This window comes from Eubalaena glacialis, chromosome 2 (assembly GCF_028564815.1).
Source record: "Eubalaena glacialis isolate mEubGla1 chromosome 2, mEubGla1.1.hap2.+ XY, whole genome shotgun sequence".
Classification (NCBI taxonomy): Eukaryota; Metazoa; Chordata; class Mammalia; order Artiodactyla; family Balaenidae; genus Eubalaena; species Eubalaena glacialis.
Window position 1 is genome coordinate 83,000,042 of NC_083717.1, and position 17,661 is coordinate 83,017,702.

Genomic DNA, 17,661 nt, shown 5'->3' on the forward strand with positions numbered 1-17,661 from the left:
GGCGAATACTTTTGACATTGAAACCCTCTTTGTTCTTCCCAGTTTCATCTCTGTGCCAACTTTTTTCAAGAAAATCCGGTTCCTTCTTCACCTTTCGGTTCAGCGATCACAGTTAAATCTGCAAAGCCAGTCATCAAGCCGAACAGCAAGCATTTCCGGAGCACCGTGGGGAGCAAGGTACTGAGAGAGTTTTCTGAGGGCGAGGGGGCTGAGGACGGGGAGCCAGGGGTGGGTGGGACCCATTCCGGGCCTGGACACGGGCACTGGGTTTCTTCAAATCTATTAATATAAATGCACATGCAAAGAAAAGTAGTCGTTCATCATCATAGTGCCTCAACCTCTAAGGCTACACACATCTGAGCAAACCATATGTTTGCACAGTAACCCGAGTCACTAAAGTCCTTCGCTGTTTGGGAGTATTGGACGGAGAACTGCTCTGTCCACAAGAGCAGGATATGCTGATAAACCCAGTCACAGACTAGAACCTTTCATAATAGATGTTTATGCATGAAGTTAACTTTTCCTCTTCTTGAGTAACTTATCAAGGTTGGACTTTTTTTTTTTTTTTAAACATCTTTATTGGAGTATAATTGCTTTACAATAAGGTTGGACCTTTTTTTTTTCTTTCCTTTTAACCTGGATCTAAGCATTAAATTTCAGCACGATGTTTGTCACCTGACCTTGTTTCCTAGTTCCGCAGCTCTCTGTACTTGCTCATGGAGACCCTCAATGCCACCATGCCCCACTACGTTCGATGCATCAAACCAAATGATGAGAAATTGCCCTTTGAGTAAGTGTTCTTCTGCAACAGAGGGGGGAAGAAACACCGAGGAAACGGTTTCTGTCATGATGTTGGAGAATTTGCTTGCAATTGTCGTGAACTTTACTGTTTCTGGGTTTTTAAATGATTCAAAACAAGCCTGCCCTCTACGTATAATGTTAGCACAACCCCTCTGGCTAAGCCGTCTCATCTCCGGGATTAAGCAAAACGGTTAGATTTGAAAGAATTATTCTGCAGCTAAAGCTTACGCAACTGAGAAAGCCAGAACATTTTCCTTGATGTTAAGAATTTGTATGTGTTTGCAGGAGAAATGCTGTAGATGGGTCGGAAGTTTTGTCTTCCAACGTGCCATGAGGCCTTACTTAGACTTGTTCTCTGGGGCCCCAGGGAAAAGGCCCAGACCCACGAGTGGAAGTTATAGAGAGCCTCTTAGCTGACTCCAGCTGAGAGGTGTCTAAGGCAGTGGTCTGTCTGGAGGTGGTGACTGTATCTGTGTGTCCTCGGAGGGTCAGGCCTAAGCCAGAGGGCCACCTGTGGGGTGTCTAATAAAGGGAACTCAGCAACAAGTAGGCACTGGGACGGGTGAGCTTGGACATTTCTTCCACTCTGGTTGTCATTCGAAGCTCAGCCCAAAGGCCATTTCCCCACAAGGCTTCTCCCTGTTGCCTCCCTCAGTCAGAATCACCTGCTCCTTTCCCCGTGCCCTCAGTGAAGCTTTCTGAACTGTTTCACAGAGGTGCTGTCTTCATTTGACATGCAACACATATTTATTAAGTATCTGCTGGGCTCGGGGATTACACAGGCAGATCCTGTTGCCCAGGAGCTCACAGTTGGGGCAGGTCCACTACACTGTTCACGGGCCTGTTTATCAACTGCGATGGCTTAACACGTGATCAGATCGTCTTCTTTCAGGTTTGACTCCAAAAGAATTGTTCAGCAGCTGCGAGCCTGTGGCGTTTTAGAAACCATTCGCATTAGTGCGCAGAGCTACCCTTCTAGGTACGTTGTCAGTTCCTTGTTTGGGGGGAAAAGCGCCCAACTTCAGGTCTGTGCTGAGATCCAAGGGAGGGGCTGCCGCATTTTCATCAGATATGTTCATAAGATGTCCCGCTGTGCTGTGGGAAGGCTAGATGAACGAGCAGCATGTGGGACAGAGGCCACCGTCCCCACCCTCACACCCCACCCTCATCTCTGCACTAGTGAGGGTCGCCCGCTGCCTCCCCAGTGCCCCTGAGAAAGGGAGCTGGAGGGGGAGACAGCTGTCGGAACGGAACGTTAACAGGAAGCATCCAGGGAGCAAAACCATCCAGGTGTGCTCAGGTGAGGTTTGTGGGCAGTGGGTCAAAGGTCAGGGTCATTGTCCTCCAGAACAGTGGCAGGTAAGCCCTTGGGGTCCACAGGCAGCATGCGTTTCCTCCGGCCCGCCTCCTTAGGTCTGCCTTGACTTTCCAGGTGGACGTACATCGAGTTCTACAGCCGCTTTGGGATCCTCATGACCAAGCAGGAGCTTTCATTCAGCGATAAAAAGGAGGTGTGCAAAGTGATTTTACACAGGCTTGTCCAGGTCAGTCCTGCTCTCTCCTGGAACCACGGGCTCGCAGACACTTTCCTCATCTCTGCCTCTGTCTCAGGGCTGTAACTGTCGTGAATGCCTAAGCAGGAAGGAAACGTGCCCTGAGCGTCTGTGTGCTAAGGAGATCAGAGCAGACCTACTCATGGGGCATCATCTCCTGACAGCAGGAGTCACCTTGAGGGACCCGAATTCAAACCCTGGCCTCCACCGCCACCGTGTCCTCCTGTCCTGCTGTGTTCTCCCACAGCCTAGGGAGCTTCTGCGGGCCAGGCTTATGTTACACAGCTAGACGGTCGCTGAGCCGGGGGTTCCAGGCATGGCCCTCAGTGTGGACTTAGAGGTTTGCTGAAGCCATGACTTGTGACGGAAAAGAGGTGGGGAAGCAGTTATGATGGCCAGGAAGGGGGTGGTGAAGAGAAGCCAAAGGAAGACAGAAACCAAGCCTTTCCAGGTGCCTCTGCTCTCCTGTGCAAACCACCTATGAAAGGCTGGAGCTCCCCGGCAGCCCAGCCAACAAGGCACACACCCCTTCCCACCCCACAGACGGATGCCTCACCCTCAAGTCCATTTCTTCCCCAGAGAGAAGCTTTAAACAAACAAGGCAAAATATAAACTTCTAGGTCATAATCAGAGCTTTTCTGCTTTATGTCAAAGAGATGTCAGAATAACAATGTTGGTGGCATGTTTGGATCTCTAAACATCTTTTCCGAATACTATAGAAAATCTGAAAGATTTTGTTTCTGATTATGTCATTTTTCTCTTCCAGGATTCTAATCAGTACCAGTTCGGTAAAACCAAAATTTTCTTCAGAGCAGGGCAAGTGGCTTATTTAGAGAAACTCCGGTTGGATAAACTGAGGCAGGGTTGTGTTGTGATACAAAAGCACATCCGTGGCTGGCTCCAGAGAAAAAAATTCCTCCGAGAGAGACGAGCGGCCCTGATCATCCAGAAGTACTTCCGGGGTCAGCAAACCGTGAGGTATGTTGGAACCAAGAAGACGTGTGCCATCATATGGCTTTCTTTGCCATCACCTTGGGGGGTGGGGCCTCCTTTCTCCTGGGACCCAGGTGCAGATGCGTCCCGCGAGGTGGCCGTGAGCCTCCAGGTGAGATGGGTGTGTCCTCGGGGGCAGGTGGTGCTGACTGCCTGCTGTCCCCACGTGGCAGAGGTGACAGCCAGGACCCTGAAGAGAGGAAGCCCTGATCAGCGTGCTGCTGAAGAGGGTCAGAATTCCTGGTGAGACCAGGTAGAGGGGCTGGGCCGCTGGTCCATGGGAACTGAAAACACCTAAGGTGATCAAGGTCCAAGTGAAGCCTCAGAGTAAAGACACCAGTGACCGGCCTACCTTGCAGGTGGTGGGGCAAACCATGCCTGAGGGGACCATGGCAAGGCTCTGCCCGCAGGCACTAAGCCCCTGGGTGGGGCTGCCTGAGTGGAGGGCAGTTCCGCCGGCCACGCCCACCCTGCCCCTCCTTGAGTGCTCCCAGGAGGCCATGCTGGCCTGGCCAGCAAGACGGGCATCCCTCCTGGACAGCATTTTGTGGTTCTGTGTCTGCCCTGCCTCCCTCCTTCGCTTGCTCTGAGGGTAGTTGAGGGCGCAGGTGTTTAAGGGTCAGGCTGTGTGGCTCAGCCTCCCTCGTCCCAAGCTTGAGCCTGACCTCCAGCAGCATCTGGGCTTCTGCACGTGGCTGACACACCACAGCCTTCATCTCAGCACACCCCAAACTGGACTCGCCGTTCCACCCCCCTACCCCCACCCCAGCCCGCTCTCCTCCCAGGCAACCATCTTACACAGAAACACAGCCAGCCTTGCCCTCCTGAGCCTCTGGTGTCAGTTAATAGCAGCAGTCTCCAGGGCAGGAAACTCCAGAGTTAGCTTCTTCCCCAAACTCATGCTCCCTTTCCGTTTGGGAATCACCGTGGCCTGGGATTCTTTTCCCCGCTTGCCTCTTGTGTCTGTCCCGTTCGTTTCATTCCTGCGCCCCTGCCCTGGGCGAGGCCTTCGTCATCGTTTGCCTTTCACTGTACAGCACAGCCCTCCACCTGCTTCCTTTCTCTCCCATCTTCCTAAAGCAGGGCCTGCCCTGCTCTTGCCATGAATGCCTCCAGTGGCCCCTGTTTCCCACAGAAGAGCACTCAGGTTTCAACGTGGTATTCACGTCCCCCCATGGCCTGGATGCAGTTATAAGCATGGAAGCTCTGTGAGGACAGAGACCATACTTGTCTGGTTCCCACTGCATCCATACGTAAGACCCAGCACAGTGATTGTCACATAGTAGGTGTTCTATACATATATATATATATATATTTTTTTTTTTTAAATAACAAATTGTCCCCATCTATCTTTCTCACCTCACAGACTACCAATTTTCTCCATGTATCTTATATTCTAGCAATTCCAGACAAATTCCCTTTCTCTGAATATTTCAGGCACTGTTAGGCCTTCACGCCTTCACTGGTCCCTTAGTCTGAAATGCCTTTTCCAGCCTTCACTGTCTACAGAAATCCTACTTTTCCATCAAGGCTGGCTGACATCTCAGCTCTTCCCAAGCAGAATGATATTTCAATGAGATCTCTCTTACAGATCTTTTAGTAATTATTTTACTTTTCTTCTTATCCCACTTGACCATTTCTGTTTCATGAGGTTGTAAACATTGAAGGTAAGAACTTTGTGTTCACCCCCAGTCCTTCAGATAGGTACTTGAAAAACTTTTTCTGTGAGGGCCAAATATTTGGGCTTCTGGGGTCATGTGGTTTCTCACACAGCTCTTAAACTCTGCCTTTGTAACGTGAAATCAGTCATGGGCCATTTGTAATTAATAGATGGCAGCTGCATTCCAACAAAAGTTGACAATAATAGGTAGGAGGCTGCAGATTTGGCCCCCAGGCCGTAGTTTTCCAACCCCTGATCTAGAGCCTCCAGCGTGATTTCCCACAAGAATGACTAGATGAACGAGCGAGTGCAATGCCAAAGCACAGTTGTGTTGTCATGGTCTCTGTGGGTATGTGAGTGACAGTGAGGTGATCGGCCTGAATGTGAAGAGTGTGGCAGTTCCCACGTGGTGCCCCGTTCCTGGAGCAGGTCCACGTTCGGATCAGGGTGGAAAGGAGAGGTAATGACACTGATCTTGAGTAGACATTAGCATAAACCACTTACAGCGTTTAATGTGTAGATTTGCAAAACATTTGAATATGCCTTAGTTAAGAGGTGTTGCACGAGCTTGCCGCTCTGGAGTAGGTGTCAGTGCCCTGTGGGTAACAAATTTACTGTACATTTTTTTAAACCAAGGAAAGCTGTTACCGCCACAGCCTTAAAAGAAGCGTGGGCAGCCATAATCATTCAGAAGTACTGTCGTGCGTATCTTGTCCGCAACTTGTACCAACTGATTCGTGTGGCCGCCATCACCATCCAGGCCTACACCCGAGGATTCCTGGCGAGGAGGAGGTATCGAAAGGTGCGGCTTTCTGGGATGTGAATGTCTTTTCGTACATGTCCACTACAGGTGGGATTTGGTTATTGTTTCAAAAGTCTAGGTAGGAGAAAACATTTGCAAACGATGCTACTGATGAGGGATTAATTTCCAAAATACACAAAAAAACTCATACAGCTTAATATCTAAAAACCAACCCAATCAAAAAATGGGCAGAAGACCCAGATCGATATTTCGCCAAAGAAGACATACAGATGGCCAATAGGCACATGAAAAGATGCTCAACATCGCTAATTATTAGAGAAATGAAAATCAAAACTACAGTGAGGTATCACCTCACACCAGTCAGAATGGCCATCATTAAAAAGTCTACAAATAATAAATGCTGTAGAGGATGTGGAGAAAAAGGAACCCTCCTACACTGTTTGTGGGAATGTAAATTGGTGCAGCCACTATGGAGAACAGTATGGAGGTTCCTTAAAAAATTAAAAATAGAGTTATCATATGATCCTTCAATCTCACTTCTGGGCATATATCCAGAGAAAACTCTAATTCGAAAAGATACATGCACCCGTATGTTCATAGCAGTGCTATTTACAATAGCTAAGCCATGGAAGCAACCTAAATGTCCATCAGCAGAGGAATGGATAAAGAAGATGTGGTGTGTGTGTATATATATATATATATGTATATATACAATGGAATATTACACAGCCATAAAAAAGAATGCAATAATGCCATTTGCAGCAACATGGATGGACCTCTAGATTATCATATTAAATGAAGTAAGTCAGAGAAAGACAAATATCATATGACTTCAATTATATGTGGAATCTTTAAAAATGATACAAATGAACTTATTTACAAAACAGAAATAGACTCACAGACATAGAAAACAAACTTAAGGTTAGTTACCAAAGGGGATAGCGGGAAGTGGATAGATAAATTAAGAGTTTGGGATTAACATATACACACTACTATATATAAAATAGATAAACAACAAGAACATACTGTATAGCACAGGGAACTATATTCAATATCTTGAAATAACCTAGAATGGAAAAGAATCTGAAAAAGAATATATATATAGGTATAACTGAATCACTTTGCTGTACACTTGAAACTAACACAGCATTGTAAATAATTACAATTATTTACATGTAAATAATTGTAATTTACAATGTAAAAAAGAATCTGAAAAAAGATAGGTAATAGTGTTCTGTGGGTTGATTACAAGAAATTCATATTTTACCCTGTAGGAATATTTTGGTAGCTATATCTCCCAACATTGGAAGAGTTGATCAGAAAAACAGTAGAGACCCAGTTTGCATTTCACAAAATCTTGTTTTAAAGATGCTGGAGGAACACAAGGCTGTCATCCTTCAGAAGTATGCCCGGGCGTGGCTGGTCAGACGCAGATTCCAAAATATCCGACGATTTGTGCTCAACATTCAGCTTACTTACAGAGTTCAGCGTTTGCAGAAAAAGCTAGAAGACCAGGTAGGTGTTCCTAACGCATCTTTCATATTTACTTTTTCTAACAGATTTATTTTGTTCTGGACCAGTTCCTTAGCTATGCTGTTGAGGAAATAAAATTATTTTAAGGCAGGACAAGAAAAATTGAACATTTTTCTCTGCCATTTGAGCCACAACCTTGTCCCCTTTAGCGTGCGTTTTGCATCTGCATTATACGTTAACTAGGTCCTCTTAGAAGACACAGGAATGCCTACCCACCCCCTCCTCCCCAAAAAAGCAATTTCCTCCTGGTGCCAGCAAGGTAGCTGCTTAAGAGATAACTTTCCTTCCTTAATCCTGTAAAGGGTCACAGTGATCCACTACTTGTCTTGTTGGACTATGTAAACTGTCAATATATTACTTTGACGTATAGCCCTTTGTCTTAAAAACTTATATAACTGTGCTTTGACTTCTAACAGGTGGAACAGTGCTCAGAGCTTTCTGAAAGATTGTCTCCTGGGTTATAATCCTCAGGTTGGCTCGAATAAAATACTTTATTTCTTTTTTAGATTGAATATTGATTAATTATTTTTTTTTGGTCAACACTGTTAAGATTTATGCCCATGTTAGGAGGTTCAAACAGTTTACATGGACCAACTGAGCTAGGAAACAGAAGCGCACTGTGAAAGGCTGATACATATGGTTGTGTAGGTTGCACGCTGCACAAGGGCACCTGCCCAAGAGAGCAAGTGGGGCTGAAATCCAGTCTGGCTTCACTTGCCAGCCCATGTGTCTCGGTATAAAGGTGTAATGCCTTGAGGCATGGGTGCCTTTTTCTAATTTGCACAAAGATGCTACCTGTATGCCAAGCCATGCTCCCTCAGAGCTGCACTGGCCCAGAGAAGTTGCCGTTTTCTAACTTGCCCAGAGGCCCATGTGGTCTAGCTACAGCCCTGCCAAGTTCGGGAAGATTCCCCATACCACTCCCATTGATAGGAAAAAACTTCATATACCCTCAGCCAGTGGGAGAGAGCTGTGGAATATGCAGTGTCCAGTTCTATGAAACTTACTCCTGCATCTGTCTCAAATAATACTGAGATTCTCCTACAATAAACTTTAAACTTAGCCCTAGGGGTCGTTGGTGAATGGATGAATGTGCAAACAAGAAACTTTAGGTTTTCATAAAGTTTCCCCTCCTTGTGCTATTGTGCAGCAGGCCTGCCTGTTATATAGCTTGTGGAGAACAGCATTGAAAAACAGCCCTGGCCAAGTGGGAGCAGGGCCCGTGGGAGTCCCCACACTCCCTGAGCTCCTTTCTAGGTATTCAAGTGCTTAGGGCTGCCATAACAAGCCAGCACAGACTGGGCGGCTTAAACAACAGACATTTATTTTCTCACGGTGCTGGAGGCTGAAAGTCCAAGATCAAGGTGTTGGCAGCGTTGGTCTCTTCCGAGGGGTTTCTCCTTGGCTTACACATGGTCTTCCTCTCCCTGTGTCTTCACATCATCTTCCCTCGGTGTGTGTCTGGGTTCTAATCTCTTATAAGGACACCAGTCATACTGGATTGGGGCCCACCTGTATGACCTCCTTTACCTAAATTACATCTTTAAAGACCCAATCTCTAAATACAGTGACGTTCTGAGGTACTGGTGGTTAGGACTTCAAGATATGGATTTGGGGGGATGGAGGGGACACAGCTTAGCCCGCCACATTAGGGGCTGTCCTGGAGCTCCAGGATTGGACTAAAAGAGCCACCCGCTCAGGAAGGCATTTGCCTGACCAGCTCTGCATCCCTATTTTCACTAGGTTGAAGATGCTCATCCATGCCATTGTAATGATAACTGTGGTCAGTGTAAATAAACCTCCGATTTAGATGAGACGTTGTGAGGAGCAAATGGAACAGCGTCTTTATTTTGGATGAACCCCTAAGTATAGGATGTTTCTTTCCTCTAGAACAGAGAGAACCATGGGCTGGTGGAGAAGCTGACCAGCTTGGCTGCCCTTCAGGCCGGTGACATGGAGAAGATTCAGAAACTGGAATCAGAGCTGGACAGAGCAGCTACCCACAGGCAGAATTACGAGGAGAAGGGGAAGAGGTACAAGGCTTCCGTGGAAGAGGTCTGTGCTGGAAGTGACTATGGGCCTAGGTTGTGAGTTGTGCCATGAAAGAGATCGCAGTGCAGCATTTTCCCACAGAGTAGACTTCTGCAGAGCAAATCAGATTTTGCCATTGGCTTCCATTACCAAAGAGAGCCTGCATCTTAGGGGAGGCGAGATCTGAGGCCTGGAGTCCGGGTGGGGGCAGAAGAGGAGGCTGATGCTTCAAGAAGCACAATATAAGGTTTCCTCTTCCTTTCCACGTTTGTAAAGTGATGAAAGGCCTGAGAAAGAGCCCTGGTCAGATGCTTCCCTCTCTTCCAGCATGACCTTGCTCTCCTGTCACCTGTCCACCTGGTGTGCATCCTGGAAGCATCGTCCCCAGAGCAGCAGTGCAAAGCATGGGCAGGTTTCCATCTCTGTGGTGTAGTAGAAAGAGCAGTAGACATAAAAACCAGATATCCCAGGCGCAAATCTTCTCTGTCTGGGCAACCTTGGACAAGTCACTTACCCTCTCTGAATTTTGGTTTCCTTATATGTAAAATGGGAATAACAAAAAGGGACTGACAGAATTATTGTGAAGAAAGAATTGTCAGATAAAATAATTTAGCCAAGTGACTGTCGTAGAGCCCTGCAAAAGCGTGAACTGCTGTTTTCTAAGCAGGTGGTCTGTATTACCGTCCGTTCTGCACCTTCTGAAGTGCCACAGCACCCACCGTAGTGGCAGCCTGGAGCCCCAGGGCATCCCTCTGCCCTCCCCACGACCACATGCCTGGCTGCACCGACACGGCTGCTGGCATCCCCCTCACTGCCAGTCACCAGCCATCAGCACCCAGGGGCCCCCGGCTGCCAGCCCAGCAGGCACTTGACAAGAGAACTTAGGTCATGATCATACATCCTTCCTGAGTCTCAGTGTGAATCCACTTTATATCATAAATTTCTTATATTAAGTATCTACATACCCTGGCCAAGAAAAAGAGAAGTTTCCTTGACTTTGGGAAGACCTTGGATTTGGTTCTTTCTCCTTGATTTCAGCCATTTCTGGGCGAGGCTGGGAACTAGTGTCTGTTGAAGTCACATGGAGCCCTTGCATGTGGAGCTAAACGCAGCGTCTTGCAGTGGGCTGGTGCCGGCTGTTACCTATGGATGGGAGCCGAGACCAAAAAATGCTAATTTAAAAATATACAGACAGTGGTGACAAAACTCAAAGCGAGGTTTTCAAAAAAGCATTTTTTTCTTCCCTTTGCTAGAAATTGGCAAAGCTTCAGAAGCGTAATTCAGAATTGGAAATACAAAAAGAACAAATACAGCTGAAGCTCCAAGAGAAGACTGAGGAGTTGAAAGGTAAAACCCAAGGTGACCTGACACACATTCACCCGTTCACAAGTCCAGTCATTCAGGAAATAGGTACTGGGTGGGAACTGAGTTTCAGGCTGGACCAGGAGGCTCTGGTATAATGAGAAAACTTTCACTCCACAGAGAATAACTTTATTTAAATCGTGGCAACTGTACCCTACAGATTCATCTGGTTTATTTCCGTCTTTTGTCGGAGCACAGCCGTCCCTGTCTCAGAACCTCCTGGGCCATTTACAAAGTACCGATGGGTGGGCCATCAGCCTGGAGCTGTGATATCAGAAGATGGGGTGGGGGAGTATCTGTGGGTGGTGGTGGCAGGGATGGTTCAGAGTCTGTATTTTTTTAAACCTTGTAGTCATCCTGATGCATTGTCCAGGGCAGTGTTGGGATAATGTTTGTGGCTTACCAAGGATTTGCACTCAAATTTCAGCTCTGTCCAAGTTACTTAGTCTAAGTGGTACCCAGGTCCTCTGCCACTGTCCTGGCCCTGAACAAAGGGCCCTGCTTAGCACTGAGCTACATCAGCCCTGAGCTGTCAGATGCAGGCCCTGGGGACCAGCAGTATCACTTTCCTTTGGAGTGTGGAGCAGCCATCCTTAGCCTAGCTCTGTCCATCTGTACTTGTCTGACTCAAATTCTAATTGCAAGCCCTTGCTAAATCCCAGAAAAGGCAGCAGGAACATGAGCCTAGTGGTTCCTCACCAGGTAGTTTAAATCACCACACTGGATTATCTATCGTGTCCAGGAGCTATTCCTTAAGCTCCAGCGTGGGGGCAGGAGCGCAAGGGTTCAGGCCTGGGGATCTAGCACACACCTTAGACCCAGCTGTTGGTGGATGTGCCTGCATCTGGAGCAGCACTAAGCCCTGGGGGTTCAGGTCAGAGTGCAGGAGAAGCACATGTCGGGAGGAGGATGTAAACATCCTGAGACCTGGCCAGCAGAGCAGGCAGGGTGTTCAGGTGATGCCCAGGAGGGCATGACCTCCTGCTCCAGATACTGTGTGCCCTGCACCCTGTCTGTAAGGGCTGATGATGTGGGTGCTGGGGCCCACGTACGTGGCAGTGATGGACAGGAAGAGGTTAGAGGTCTGTGAGTAAACCTTGAACCCGAATTAGGGAAGGGCTTTTTAATTACAATCCATTCCTCTTGAGTGTTTGTTCTTTTTTCTAACTTCTTTAAGTGGAATTTCCCACAAAAAATTTTAAATTCCCACAGGTATGTCCTGAAAATTATATATTTGACAGCATTGACATGTTTGGGTGGGTAATTTTATAACTCCTTCTAAAAAGTGCCTGAAAGCTTTCACACCCCATGTTTATAAACTGCTTATCCTGTGGGTCTCCCTACACATGGCAAACTGAGTTTTATGAAAGCACCAACTTCCACTTACTCTTGTGATGTGGGACTCAAGGATATTATCGAATGCTGTTTCCCCTTCTTGAGATTCCACCTTGGGCAAAATCTCATTGCTTTGGGGAAGAAAGTCCCATTTGGGCAGCCTCTTTAGCCCATTTGCAAATAGCCCAAGATGGTAAACACCAGAATTGAAGTCAATTCTTTGAATGAGTTAAACATTGAAATTATACCAAATACGGTATCTTCTAAATTAAAGCTTAAGCATTTTCCCTAGTATTTTCTGGCTGACTCATGACATTCTGAAGCAGTCATTTTGATTCAGGGACGTTTTACACTGCATTAGACAAACTATTAAACTGTTGGCTTTTTTTTTTTTTTAAACAAAGTCATGTGGAAGATTACTATTGTCACCTCATCCCTGGGCTCGCCTCTGGGGCAGGACTCAGAAATGAGGTAGAACTCAAGGTCGAGGTGTCGGCTAAGCACATTTCAGGCTGTCAGGCTTTGATGGGCTGCTGCATCTGTTAATCCTGCTCCCATTCTGAAGGGCACCTGTTGTGTGTGGACACATTGGGAACGTGGAGCTGTCCTAACCAGAGACTGTCTTGAACCCCAGTGATTGTTTCCCAGTGGTCAGGTGCCCACTTAACCTACACTTTGTGTTGGATTCTTGTATTTAAATGCAACAGTGGCTTTTTAGACTTCCTCTTCCCCAGATGAAGACAGACACTTTATTATTTTCTTGGTTATCATGAATGAGTGATTCTCCACTGAGGCCCTTTTGTTCCCACCCCCCGCCAGGGGACATTTGGCGATGTCTGGAGACTTTTTTGGTGTCACAGCTAGAGCAGAGGTGCTACTGACCTCCAGTGGGTAGAAGCCAGGGATGCCAGTCAACATCCTACAATGAGCAGGGTGGCCCCCTCTCCACAGCAAAGAATTATCTAGCCCGAAGCATCAGTAGTGCTCAGATTGAGAACCCCTATCATAAATTGATCATCTTCTTCCCAAAGGGTTTGTTTATTTTTAATAATAATATTTATTGTCTCAAAGCCAACGTAGTTATTTTAATAAAACAAATGGTATTCAGACCAATAAAAGTACTCTGAGTGAAACTATTTATAGATTCCAACACAACAAATTTGTGAGGGTTATTATTTTGAAACCCCCTTACCTATTTCTAACTTATAAAAAATGACAATTATACTCTCATCTTAAGTCCCATTAATCATAAATATCACATGATTATTCTTACATTCTCATTTTCTTAAATGTGACATGAAACAATCAAGGCATTGCTTTGCGGACATGTTTCAAAGAGCATTCATTCTCTTTCACAGAAAAAATGGACAACCTCACCAAGCAGCTCTTTGATGATGTGCAGAAAGAAGAACGACAGAGAATGTATGAAATCTCATTTGCCTTAAAGCCACTGCTTTTTTCTCTCTCTGCTATTTTCTGTTTTGCTTCTCAGCTTGCAGGTAGCAGATCAGAGATACAGGAGAGCAGGGTGTGAATATTTTTAGGAAGTGAGAGACTGAGCTTTGTGAGAGCTAAGTGCCCAGCGTGCACCTCTCAGACACTGCACAGGTTCTGGAGTTGTGGACACAGTGGACCTTTATTGCCAAGACAGTGAGAAGTTCAGAGACTGCCACCTCTTCAGCTTCCATCAAGTCCAAGGATGAAAATTACTGCCTCTTAAATAAACCTCCCTTCCTTCCCCTCACCCCCCACATTGTATCTGTAAACTTGACTCTTGTCTCAGGCAGTAAGGGGTGTAACCCACCTCACAAAAATTAAGACAGGTCCCCATGAGCTTGTACTGTACCGGCCCTGCCTTTCCTGTCTCAGTACCAAATCCTTTGCTAAGGTCTAGAGGCTCCAGTCTGTGCCCCCCTCTCTTAAGAAGTCAACTCACAGGTTTTTAGATCTCCAGGTAGGGATTCATGGCGGGGTATTGGGGAGAGATGGAACATTCTTGCATATCTCTGTCGGAGGCTAGAAGACACAGGGCTGCCTGGATGGCAGGATATACAACTTCCCTGTGAAGTTAGTTAGCAGGAGAACCTGGGCCTGGATGAAGGGGGCAGGATGCTAAGCAGTTAGGGGAGGGAGTGTCACTGAAAATCTCCAAGAGTTAACAGATACATAAAGTGCTTCATGATCCTACATCAGTTTTGTTTGTTTGTTTGTTTGTTTTTTTGATGTAGCGTTGATTTATAATATTATATTAGTTTCATGTGTACAACATAGTGATTCAAAATTTTTATACATTGTACTCCATTTATAGTTATTATAAGATATTAGCTAATATTCCCTGTGTTATATAATATATCCTTTTAGCTTATTTATTTTATACATAGTAGTTTGTACCTCTTGATCCCCTACCCCTTTCTTGCCCCTCCACCTTCCCTCTCCCCACTGGTAGCCACTAGTTTGTTCTCTATGAGTCTGTTTCTGTTTTGCTACATTCATTCATTTGTTTTATTTTTTAGATTCCACATATAAGTGATAACACACAGTATTTGTCTTTCTCTGTCTGACTTATTTCACTAAGGTATTATACCCCCCAGTTTCATCCATGTTGTTGCAAATGGAAAATTTTCTTTTTTTATGGCTGAGTAATATTCCATTGTATACATATGCCACATCTTCTTTATCCATTCGTCTGTTGATGGACACTTAGGACGCTTCCATATCTTGGCTATTGTAAATAGTGCTGCTGTGAACATTGGGGTGCATGTATCCTTGTGAATTAGTGTTTTCATTTTCTTCGGATATATACCTAGGACTGCAATTGCTGGATCATACTTACATCAGTTTTTAAATAGGGATAGTTAACTCTTTACCTTGAAAAGTCTGTTTTTCAGTGAACTCTTAACTCTAGGATAGAGGAGCTCAGCTGTTGGCATCTGCTGGTGTTCTGGGGCCACTTAGGAGTGATCATTTCAAGCAGGGGCTTGGAGAGCCAGCCTGAGGCCAAGTCACTTGACCCCTTTGCAGTCCTCATCAGCCCTCACCTGGCAGCTCCTTTTGGTCCCTGGTCAGCTGACTGGGGAAGACTTGGTCCTGTCACAACCCTTGAGAGGCTCAGAGGTGCCACGGTCCGTGGGCACACTTCTGGTCAGTTTAGGCTACAAGTCTGAGATTCTCTTTACATAAGGTTTCTGGCTGCAATTTGCTTCTTCAAATGTATTTTCCTGGCCTCTTAGGAGCACTGTAGTTTTTTTTTAAATCTGAAAACAAAGTTTAAAAGTTTGTTAACACCTGTAAGAAGAAATGAAACAAAAACCTATTGGGAATATGACTCTTCCTCAGGATTTTCCCCTTTGTGCTATAAAAGCAAGTCATAAAATGGACTGAGTTGACAGCCCAGCAAGTGGGAAGATGATTTCGTAAACTCACAGAGCTCCCAGGGTGGCTTCAATTCCGACTGGGCCCCTGTGAGCTGTGTGGGGCTGGTCTAGACTCTGTATCTCTCTTCGGTTATTTTTCTTGGGCTCAACTGAGCAGCCGTCGTACAAGGAATTGGCTTTCTGTGGCCTTTTGGGCACTGGATTTGCTGCAGTTTATTCTAAAATGATTGAAGAGCTGGACCCTTTCACATATTAAATGGCTATTAATTTAATAACCCTTTAACTGGTTTAGGACTAAGTATTAACTTGTTTAGGACTAAGCCAAACTTCTCCAAGGATCCTTGGTTCGAGGCAGGGGACAGGACTTAGCAGAATGTGCCACGGTCTTTGCTGAGTGAAGTGGCTCCTTTAGGGGATCACGTGGAACCGGGGCCGCTTGGGGGATACACGACCCCCAACAAGCACTGAGTCTTTACGTTTAGCCTCCCTCTCCTGCGCTTCCTCGGAGTGACCCCTGTAGAGCCACACTTCTCTGATGAGAAGGTGTAAGAAGCTGCCTTAACCTAAGGGGACAGAAAGCAGTCTGATAAACATAAGACCGTTGTCCTCACAATAGGTCTTAACTTGGCTCTTCCTTTCTGAAGGAAGAGCCTCTTATTTTCCAAATGATCTGTAGTTCTACTTCAGGGTAAAGCCTTCAGAGACGGTTCAAAATTTTCTCTTGCTGCTTAGACTTCTTGAAAAAAGTTTTGAACTGAAAACACAAGACTATGAGAAGCAGATCCGGTTTTTGAAAGAAGAAATTAAAGCTCTCAAAGATGAGAAAATGCAACTGCAGCGTCAGCTGGAGGGAGAGCGGGTCACCTCTGATGGCCTGAAAGGGGAGGTGGCCCGGCTGAGCAAGCAGGCAAAGGTAGGAGCTCCTCACTCCCCCACAAGCTCTTCGGCTGACTCGTCTGACCTGCACGAGAGGGAGGAACTTCACATCCCTGCAGGGTCAGCTAAAATCACCCATGTGAGGGCAGAAAGCCAAAGGACCCCGGTTCCTCCAATTCTTCCAAGTATAAACCCCCCAGCTGCCTTTGACTTAGCAATACTGTTTTTTTATGTTTTAAAAGTCAGCTTTCTAACTTTGTAAAAATTACATTTACATAAAGTTCTTCAAGTATGTTGACCCAGAGAATACTTCCATATTAAATTATAAATTGATGGGAACCCCTGTTATATAATCCATCATGTTGTATATCTGTTAATACCCTTATTAAAATTAAATGACTATATCAGAATCTTCCATTTTAAAGTGTTATCAGATAATCTACACAAGCAATGGTCCATGCCTGGACGATCAAGGTTTAACTAAATTCCTTCCCCATTGGAAAATACAAACCTGTTTGTCCCTCCATTCTTCAAGGCAGAACATTTTAGTGTAAGGTTGGAAAGCTTTTAAGCTTCCACTGGATATGTGACACACATGTTAGTAGAATAATTGTTATGATTACACAAATATCCTCTGTAATCATCAAGGAGTACCCATGCATAGTTTAGAAGATGTGTCATGGAATCATACCTGGGTTGCCTCTGAATTTCTTAGCAGAACTGCCAATATTCTCTGGGCCCTAGTTTCCTGTTGTTTGAAAGTAGTAGATTGGACTGTGGAATCTGGAAGGACCACATATGCCTGTGAGTCCTGCATTCTTAGCAGCCACATAAGACTGATGTCAATCTGGGAGTCACGTCATCTGGCTGCAGTCTATATCTTGGGAAATCATGTGGCTGCCCTTGGAGTAAGGCACCAATATTTGTCACTCGTTTCCTCTTTGGTAGCTAACACTATGGTCCACACTCTCCAATGTGGTATATTAAGGAGATTAGTCTGATTTTCATAGAAAATAAACCCATTGTCATCATGATACATGTTATAATAAGCCTGTAAGTAAATACAGATATGACTTGGAATATTTACTGAAACATTACCAAGAGTCGGGCTTGAGGGTGGATAGTTCTGGGTCCCCTGTCAGCTGTCCATGTGACCCTGAACGTGCCGTGTAACGCTTATGCAGCTTCAGTTTTCTGATCTATAAAAGGTCATTCTACTCACCTTATAGGCCTGCTACAGGGATGAGGTCGTGTATGTAAAATGATCGGTAAATGCCAACTTGATCTCCCTTTTCAGCCCCTGTGGAAACAAGAGCTTTAACCTTTAAACACTTAGGCTAACTGAGAAAATATCCAGGAAGGGTTATTCACCTCTGAACA

The 17,661-nt window shown here is 45.6% G+C and overlaps 1 protein-coding gene across 4 annotated transcripts in view; it reads left to right on the plus strand.

Annotated features, from left to right (window-relative positions):
* Nucleotides 1-17,661, plus strand: part of MYO5C (myosin VC) — a 110,245-nt gene that overhangs the window by 53,894 nt on the left and 38,690 nt on the right. For 3 of the 4 annotated variants that reach the window (XM_061180311.1, XM_061180313.1, XM_061180315.1), the window contains 11 exons: nt 43-177; nt 693-790; nt 1,694-1,780; nt 2,234-2,345; nt 3,121-3,332; nt 5,644-5,809; nt 7,139-7,285; nt 9,194-9,358; nt 10,588-10,681; nt 13,390-13,453; nt 16,138-16,318. In XM_061180311.1, coding sequence (XP_061036294.1) covers nt 43-177; nt 693-790; nt 1,694-1,780; nt 2,234-2,345; nt 3,121-3,332; nt 5,644-5,809; nt 7,139-7,285; nt 9,194-9,358; nt 10,588-10,681; nt 13,390-13,453; nt 16,138-16,318 — 1,461 coding nt within the window. The remainder of the gene's footprint in view (nt 1-42; nt 178-692; nt 791-1,693; nt 1,781-2,233; nt 2,346-3,120; nt 3,333-5,643; nt 5,810-7,138; nt 7,286-9,193; nt 9,359-10,587; nt 10,682-13,389; nt 13,454-16,137; nt 16,319-17,661) is intronic. The other variant, XM_061180312.1, reaches the window with a different exon arrangement.